Here is a 9,533-nt window from a genome sequence, read left to right on the forward strand (position 1 = left end):
TTCCAATCTTTATTCAAATCTTTATTCAAATTCAAATCTTTATTCAAATCTGTAACTTTTTTTCAAACTCCTCTTCAACTTCTCTTTCCTATCATTCCTCCCCTGTGAACCTTCTTTTCTTTTCAAAATAAATAAAACATTGACTCAAAATATCTTTATTAATTTCTTTTAGGACAAACACATTTTAAAATTCAAATCATCATCAAATCATCATTCGGTTCGCATTTCAACTTCTTTTTCATCATATTTGCCCCAGCCGGACAGTTAAAAGCCTCTCCAAATCCTTCAATTTGTTGAAGAAGGAAATTGAGTCGATTTCCATGGGATACCGTATTCTTTGTAGTCTTTTTTTGACACGTGGATTGGATCATAGAATAGAAGAAGAGTTGATCGCCGGTGGCATAATCAAATTCAGGTAATTGCAACTCCTCTGGCTTTTTCGATTTTCGATACTTGTCCCATGCCACTTTCATGCCCATGAAATCCACAAGAATGTTCTGGAAAATAATTTAAAAAAAAATAAATCTACGTTTCATACAGCATCATGACTATGTCCTAGAAGACATTTGCCAAAACTTTTCGTGGCATTTTTTCCCAACGTTTTCAGAATAACCGACATATCGGACGCCACGTCATGACCTCCTTTTCCATACTGGACAGCTGATGGGTAGCTGACATCGAATCGTGGTTGGGTTTTCATAAGAGCGTAGATTTCTGGAAATTACAAATTTTCGATTTTGCCGCCAAAATTTTCCGAAAAAGTTGACCGACTTTCCACTGGAAACTCCTGATTGAAAATCGATCTAGCATGCGTATTCTCACTGATTGTCTTATCGTGAGCAATTGATAAAAGAGCCTCTTGCATATTTTGAGTGTTAAATTGTGTGATGACTTTGTAAAAAGATTGCCTATTATGGATTATGACCCTCTCCAACAAATTGTTCTCCGAGAATCCAATTCCGTGGGATCCAATGTCCGTTTTGAATTTTTCCAACTTTTTGATCATTTGGGCTTTCAATGGTTTATCAAATTTTTTGGATTTGGATATTTGATCTATATATTCTGATCGGATGGAATCGATCAAGTTCGGGATCGCTATGATGTTATCGGGTTGGACGAAATGGTTGATGTAGATGGAGAGAGCGGTACGTGGCATCATGGAGAACGCGATCTGAAAGTACATTAATCTATGCCAATTAAGTAGGATCTTGGCTGATTTAGAACATTCAGTTTACTCCAGTTTTTTATACACTGTAAATTTTAAACTAAATTTTACACTGTAAGTAACTCCAAAATATCTTTTTTAGGACTCTGAAGTTGACTAGGATCTTCGAATTTTCAGACTTTAAGAATTTTGCGATCCTCAGGTCGTTCGGATTCTCAGAATCTTAGAATCTCAGATCTCAGAATTTCAGAATCTCAGAATCTCAGAATCTCAGAATCTCAGAATCTCAGAATCTCAGAATCTCAGAATCTCAGAATCTCAGAATCTCAGAATCTCAGAATCTCAGAATTTCAAAATCTCAGAATCTCAGAATTTCAAAATCTCAGAATCTCAGAATCTCAGAATCTCAGAATTTCAGAATCTCAGAATCTCAGAATCTCAGAATTTCAGAATCTCAGAATCTCAGAATCTCAGAATCTCAGTTTCTCAGAACTTCAGAATCTCATTTCTCCGGTTTTTTAAACCCCACTTTTGCACAATCCCTCTTCGACGGCAATAAGAAAGTTGCTCCCAATTCTTCGATATATTTGATGACCAAATAGTGTGCAAACCCTATCGAATTATGGTGTAGATGATTATTCAAATGACTCTAAAACATTCAAAATTAGTTTGAAACCATTTTCAATTTCAAAAATTACATTCTCATCGAAAAACTCATGAGATTCCTCAAACTTGATGTGAGACTCAATTTGCTGATCGCTCAACTTGTTAGGTCCCAGAATCGATCCAATAATCGCAACGAAATTAATATTCGAAATATCATAATCAACAACGAACTCCCGATTTCGGTCTTTTGGTGGGTCACGTTCAGTCTGAAAAATTAGGACATCTGGAATTCGGGATACACAGAGAAATCGACTGACACAATACTCTCGAAACTTATCCAGCTCCAGTGCAATCCTCAAACTTTTTTCGAGGTTTTTCCGAACTTCATTTTCTGAGTCTTTGGATACAGAAGTAAAGAATTTGGTCACAAGTGTTTGATCTATCGCTTTATGACGTCCGTGACAAAAACTGGAGCGGATTATTAATTTTTTGTCGACTTCAGTGATTTTGAAGATTTGGAGGCTTTTTGGGCTCAACTTGATCAGTTTTCCGAGGATGTCTGAAATTTTTTTTTCCAAAATTTAAAATTCAAAACTTTAAAAATCCTTAATATCTGAAATTCTGAATTTCTCAATTTCTGAAATTGTAAAATGTTGATTTTCTAAAATTCTGAAAGTAAATTCTGAAATTCTAAACTTCCGAATCTTGAGATATTAGGATTCTGAACTTCTGCCATTATAAAATTCTAAATTCTAAAACTATGAAAATTGAATTTTTTTTTCTAAAACTATGAAAATTGAAATTTTGAAAATGATACCCTGAAATGTTAAAATTCAAAAACTCAAAAATTGTAAAAAATAGAGGCCGGCACAGAATCATCAGATTCTTCTTGTGTTTAAAAACGTGTAATTTAAAAAATTTTCGGTTAAAAAATTCAGAAAAAATAAATTTCACTCACGGTTCACAACTCCGGTCCACGTCAAATCTCTTCTATCATCAAACGGCCACAAAAAATCCGTTCTCAACGTTTCCATCAAATCCTCAACATCCCGATGATCCCTTCTCAAACATTTCATATACACTTTTCTCAAATTTATCTCAGCTGGAAGTGCGATTTCATCGATTCGATTTTCCATAAATCCTGCTGCTGTTTTGAGCGCCGTTATGGATTCTTCGTAGTACCTTTCTTGATGGATTAGCGATTTTTGAGCTTCAAGACTTTCAAAATTTCCGCAAGCATGCTCGTAGAAATCAGTACATGGAGACGTGGTTGGCTTCATGAGGGATTTCTAGAAAATGAAGTTTTAATAGAAAATGCAAACTCGCTCTATTGAACTCACCATTGTCTCAGCTACTCTGACACATGGTTCAGTCATACAAGTAATTCTTTTTCTGTCTTGTGGAGTCTTTGTGGGTCTATCAGGGTGTTTTGGAGGTTCTGACGGCTTTGGTCCGCCAGGTGGAGTGTGTGACAATGAGAAATTATTAATATTTTCAAATCGTTCATATTCCATCTGAATCCGACCCAGATCTCTTTTGGCGCCCAAGGAGGTCAAAAAGAGGAAAAGGATGATGGAACAGCAAATACAGCAGCACCATGTGCAACAGTCTTTGAAAAAGGATGTGACAGGAGGACGGGCTGGTGGTCCCTGGATTATCGCAGGAATGATTTCATTGTTGTCGCTGTAAATTATTGGAGATACAATACTTTTGAAAAACTAGAGTAACGTGACCTAATTTTCTCAACATGCTTTTTCTAGACAACCGTAGTTGATGGCTCAGAAATGGTCTAACATGACCTCGATTCGTTTTCTAGGTTAATTACCATAGCGACCTAATTTTTGCAGGTTGCGTTTTTAGGCCACCATGGTAGATGGTTTAAAAATGACCTGATAAGTACACGATGTGTTGTCTAGGCCATTTACCATCGTGGCCAAACTCTCGTAAGTTGGATTTTCTAGTCCACCAACTTTCATGTCTCTAAGCTTGTTTAGTGTACTCTGGAATTTTCAGAAAGTTCCAGAATTCCTGGACAACCTTTTGAGAACTCCAATTTTGACTAACTTCTATTAAAACGTCAAAATATGATAAATTTCAGCCCGGTGCTGTTCAAGCCCACCTGGACCAATCTGGAACGGTTCAGATAAGCCTAACAAGCCTAAACATCTAGGCCATTTTCGGTCAACTCACTTGATTCCCATTTGTTTCTCTTTCAATACTGGTGCAAATCTATTGATAGTACCTGAGAAAAAGGGAAGACGAATTTTGAGATTTTGATTATTTGAATTGAGCCCTTGGCAAAATTTATAGAGACGTTTTATGACGTTTTAAAGTGTTAGAAAGTCACGGGATTCAAACAAAAAATTGTTAGATTTTCCTTTGGAGGTCAAAAATCCAAAACTTTTCACATTTTTTGAACCGTGAACCAGAATTTTCTGAATTTTCTGTGCCACGTCTCAAAGGATCTTATGGATCAATTGATCAATTTGCCATCTATCCGATCAGTTTGAGAATAAATTTGGGTTTTTTTCTTTTTTGAAAATTTACAAATTTTAGTTATCATGAAGTCAGTTTTTCAGACTCAATTTTTTTCTGAAAATTCCATAATTTTTAGTGTCAGAGATACAGAGAATTCCCGACTTCTGGATGTGACTCAGTCTTTGGAGAATGATGAAGACAACGATGATGAAAAAGAAGATGAGAAAATGTCGAAATACTGTAATCCGCTTATTTTTATTATCATTTTTCTGGTTCTCCTTGTGGTTTTAATGTTATTTTTGGTGGTTTTCTGGAAACTGGAAATCGGTGAAAATTGTCCGAAAAATTGTCCGAAACTGCCGAATGAATGTAAAACGGCAGAGTGTGTAGCATTGGCGGGGACTTTGGTAAGTGTCAGAAAGTGCGCTCTAATGAGAAACGGAGTTTTCAGCTGAGCTGGCAGAATACAAGTGTAGACCCTTGTGACGATTTCTATGAGTACACGTGTGGAAAATATCATGAGCATACTGCAAATGAGGGGACGAGGATGCATGAGAAAGATGAAATTGTTTTGAATTTGATTAAACGTTAATGGGGTACAGTAATCCTGAGTTCTACGGTTATCTTGAAGGTTTCTTGAAGGTTTTCACAGGTTTCTTGAAGCATCTTTGAACTTTTCTAGCTACAGTAATCTTGGTGCAGTAAATGGTTCATTACCGTGAACCATTTACTGCAAACATAAAAATTAGTTTTCCCTTTTCACAGTAATTTTGTTCACCCTCACTTTTCCACCGCGATCCTCATTTTTTTAGAAAATCAGATTTTTCCGAAATTCTTTAGCTCTTACCGTAATCCCAAATTTCTCACCGTAATCTTAAACTTACCGTAATCACAAATTTTTCCCTAGTGACCTGTCCACTTTAATTCAAAACCTCTAAAGTAACCCAATTTTCCAGATTTCATTCTCAAAAACCAATCAACAAATTCTCGATCTGAAATTGCTCTGAAACTTTTATACAAGAGTTGCACAGAAAGTCACAGAAGGGAAAATATGGAAGAGCACATCGAAACGGTCCAGGTGGAAATTTTCCAAGATATTCAGAAAATTGGAAAATGGCCGATTGCTGATAGAAACTGGAAGGAGTCAGATTTCGATTTGAATGGTGCGTCTTGAGATTTAGAACTCTGAACTTCTGAAAATTGGAAATTCTGAAATCCCGATATTTTTAAATTCTGAGATTCTGAGATTCTGAGATTCTGAGATTCTGAGATTCTGAGATTCTGAGATTCTGAGATTCTGAGATTCTGAGATTCTGAGATTCTGAGATTCTGAAATTCTGAGATTCTGAAATTCTGAGATTCTGAGATTCTGAGATTCTGAGATTCTGAGATTCTGAGATTCTGAAATTCTGAGATTCTGAGATTCTGAAATTCTGAGATTCTGAGATTCTGAGATTTTGAGATTCTGAAATTCTGAGATTCTGAAATTCTGAGATTAAAAAAATCCGAAATCTTATGATTCTAATTTTCCAGAAATGCTCAAAAATATGGCGAAACTGCATATGCAAGATTTCGGATTTTTCGAGACCGGATTGGTCGAATACCCGATCAATGGATCTCCTAAACAACTGATAATAAGACCATCTTTGGATCGATTTTCCACTTCCCAGGAGAAATTGGCCGAGGTTTGTGGGCCAAGAAAAGTTAGGCCATTATCCAATTTTTCAGACTATTTTTGATGTGCTCCGATTAAGTGGACTTGATGCTCTCCGCAAAAATTTATTGAGGGACGTTCAAGAAAGTTTGGAGCTGGATAAAGAGTTGGGAAATGTAATTATTCAAATCAAAAGAAAGATTTAAGACTTGTTTATATTTTCAGTTCTACATATCTCTTAATTCTTGGCCAATTTCTGCCAGCCTGGAGGAGCTACAATCTGCAGTTCCTAACATTGATTTCGAGAGAATTATGAAAAGTTTTTTGCATCCGGACCACGGAAATTGGACACGTTTGAAGAGCAGAATTTCATCTGGGAGATTCGATTCGTTTTTCAATTCGAAAAATAATGTGAATCTTGTAATTTCTGGAAATTCGAATAATTAGTTTTCAGATATCTGCTATAATCTCTAGAACGAAACCACGAGTATTGGCCAACTACCTGATTTTGAAGTACATAGAATATGCCCAATTCTTCTATGCCTTGGCTCCTATATCTCCCGCATCAGAATACGATAGTTGCTTGATGGTATACTGTACCTTTTAAAATCTTATCTAATTCAAATATTCAGGTTATCACCAATCTTCTTCCAAGAGCTGCTATCCGGGTTTTCGTACGAAATCATTTTCAAAAAGAGAACAAAGCGGTGGCTTCTGAATTGGTTGACGTCCTCAAGAAGGCCTACATTGAGATGATTCAGAATTCCACGTGGCTTCACGAGGAGACACGTAAGCTGGCGATTCTAAAAGTGGAGACGATGAAGAAAATGATTGGGTACACGGAGGAATATGAGAAGGAAGGAGCATTGGATTCCATGTTTAAAACGGTAGAATTTTTTGGTGGTTTTTTTTTATTTTCGGGGCTATTTGGGGCATTGAAAGTTTTCAAATTTTTTTTTGGCGTTGTAAGGTGAAAATATGAGAAAAAATCACGTAAAATTCAAAAATGTTTAGTGACTTCGAACATTCAATAAATACAATGTTCCCGTGAAAATTTCATATCTTGAGTGATTGTTTTTTCTTAAAGTTCCACAAAACCGGCGGAAAAATCTAGGAAATCGCGTAAAAATTGAATATCTCAGAATCTTAGAATCTCAGAATCTTAGAATCTCAGAATTTCAGAATCTCAGAATCTTAAAATATCAGAATCTCAGAATCTCAAAATCTCAGAATCTCAGAATCTCAGAATCTCAGAATCTCAGAATCTCAGAATCTCAGAATCTCAGAATTTCAGAATCTCAGAATCTTAAAATATCAGAATCTCAGAATCTCAAAATCTCAGAATCTCAGAATCTCAGAATCTCAGAATCTCAGAATCTCAGAATCTCAGAATCTCAGAATCTCAGAATCTTAGAATTTTAGAATCTCAGAATCTCAGGATCTCAAAATCTCAGAATCTCAGAATCTTAGAATCTCAGAATCTCAGAATCTCAAAATCTCAGAATCTTAGAATTTTAGAATCTCAGAATCTCAGGATCTCAAAATCTCAGAATCTCAGAATCTCAGAATCTTAGAATCTCAGAATCTTAGAATCTCAGAATTTCAGAATCTCAGAATCTCAGAATCTCAGAATCTCAGAATCTCAGAATCTCAGAATCTTAGAATTTTAGAATCTCAGAATCTCAGGATCTCAAAATCTCAGAATCTCAGAATCTTAGAATCTCAGAATCTCAGAATCTCAAAATCTCAGAATCTTAGAATTTTAGAATCTCAGAATCTCAGGATCTCAAAATCTCAGAATCTCAGAATCTCAGAATCTTAGAATCTCAGAATCTTAGAATCTCAGAATTTCAGAATCTCAGAATCTTAGAATATCAGAATCTCAGAATCTCAGAATCTCAGAATCTCAGAATCTCAGAATCTCAGAATCTCAGAATCTTAGAATTTTAGAATCTCAGAATCTCAGGATCTCAAAATCTCAGAATCTCAGAATCTTAGAATCTCAGAATCTCAGAATCTCAAAATCTCAGAATCTTAGAATTTTAGAATCACAGAATCTCAGAATCTTAGAATTTTAGAATCTCAGAATCTCAGGATCTCAAAATCTCAGAATCTCAGAATCTTAGAATCTCAGAATCTCAGAATCTCAAAATCTCAGAATCTTAGAATTTTAGAATCTCAGAATCTCAGGATCTCAAAATCTCAGAATCTCAGAATCTCAGAATCTTAGAATCTCAGAATCTTAGAATCTCAGAATTTCAGAATCTCAGAATCTTAAAATATCAGAATCTCAGAATCTCAGAATCTCAGAATCTCAGAATCTCAGAATCTCAGAATCTCAGAATCTCAGAATCTCAGAATCTTAGAATTTTAGAATCTCAGAATCTCAGGATCTCAAAATCTCAGAATCTCAGAATCTTAGAATCTCAGAATCTCAGAATCTCAAAATCTCAGAATCTTAGAATTTTAGAATCTCAGAATCTTAGAATCTCAGAATCTTAGAATCTCAGAATTTCAGAATCTCAGAATCTTAAAATATCAGAATCTCAGAATCTCAAAATCTCAGAATCTCAGAATCTCAGAATCTCAGAATCTCAGAATCTTAGAATTTTAGAATCTCAGAATCTCAGGATCTCAGAATCTCAGAATCTCAGAATCTTAGAATCTCAGAATCTCAGAATCTCAGAATCTCAGAATCTTAGAATTTTAGAATCTCAGAATCTCAGGATCTCAGAATCTCAGAATCTCAGAATCTCAGAATCTTAGAATCTCAGAATCTTAGAATCTCAGAATTTCAGAATCTCAGAATCTTAAAATATCAGAATCTCAGAATCTCAAAATCTCAGAATCTCAGAATCTCAGAATCTCAGAATCTCAGAATCTCAGAATCTCAGAATCTTAGAATTTTAGAATCTCAGAATCTCAGGATCTCAGAATCTCTCAGAATCTCAGAATCTTAGAATCTCAGAATCTCAGAATCTCAAAATCTCAGAATCTTAGAATTTTAGAATCTCAGAATCTCAGGATCTCAAAATCTCAGAATCTCAGAATCTCAGAATCTTAGAATCTCAGAATCTTAGAATCTCAGAATTTCAGAATCTCAGAATTTCAGAATCTCAGAATCTCAGAATATCAGAATCTCAGAATCTCAGAATCTCAGAATCTCAGAATCTCAGAATCTCAGAATCTCAGAATCTTAGAATATTAGAATCTCAGAATCTCAGGATCTCAAAATCTCAGAATCTCAGAATCTTAGAATCTCAGAATCTCAGAATCTCAAAATCTCAGAATCTTAGAATTTTAGAATCTCAGAATCTCAGGATCTCAAAATCTCAGAATCTCAGAATCTCAGAATCTTAGAATCTCAGAATCTTAGAATCTCAGAATTTCAGAATCTCAGAATCTTAAAATATCAGAATCTCAGAATCTCAAAATCTCAGAATCTCAGAATCTCAGAATCTCAGAATCTCAGAATCTTAGAATTTTAGAATCTCAGAATCTCAGAATCTCAAAATCTCAGAATCTCAGGATCTCAGAATCTCAGAATCTTAGAATCTCAGAATCTCAGAATCTCAAAATCTCAGAATCTTAGAATTTTAGAATCTCAGAATCTCAGGATCTCAAAATCTC

At 35.2% G+C, this 9,533-nt stretch overlaps 2 protein-coding genes across 2 annotated transcripts; one reads left to right on the forward strand and one right to left on the reverse strand.

Moving 5' to 3' along the window:
- Positions 1-191: 191 nt before the first annotated feature.
- On the reverse strand, positions 192-3,747 carry CBG04353 (the record flags this gene model as incomplete). Its single annotated transcript, XM_045242873.1, has 8 exons — positions 192-497; positions 539-714; positions 772-1,171; positions 1,695-1,814; positions 1,864-2,330; positions 2,730-3,060; positions 3,094-3,489; positions 3,661-3,747. 8 exons carry the CDS (start codon positions 3,745-3,747, stop codon positions 192-194), a joined length of 2,283 nt encoding a protein of 760 aa, XP_045092651.1.
- A 1,553-nt stretch (positions 3,748-5,300) lies between these two features.
- CBG04354 lies at positions 5,301-7,325 on the forward strand (the record flags this gene model as incomplete). The annotated part of the gene is made up of 5 exons (XM_002630362.1): positions 5,301-5,412; positions 5,783-5,934; positions 5,978-6,079; positions 6,536-6,790; positions 7,086-7,325. 5 exons carry the CDS (start codon positions 5,301-5,303, stop codon positions 7,323-7,325), a joined length of 861 nt encoding a protein of 286 aa, XP_002630408.1.
- Positions 7,326-9,533: the final 2,208 nt, after the last annotated feature.

This window comes from Caenorhabditis briggsae, assembly GCF_000004555.2.
Source record: "Caenorhabditis briggsae complete genome, chrII, whole genome shotgun sequence".
NCBI classification, from domain to species: domain Eukaryota; kingdom Metazoa; phylum Nematoda; class Chromadorea; order Rhabditida; family Rhabditidae; genus Caenorhabditis; species Caenorhabditis briggsae.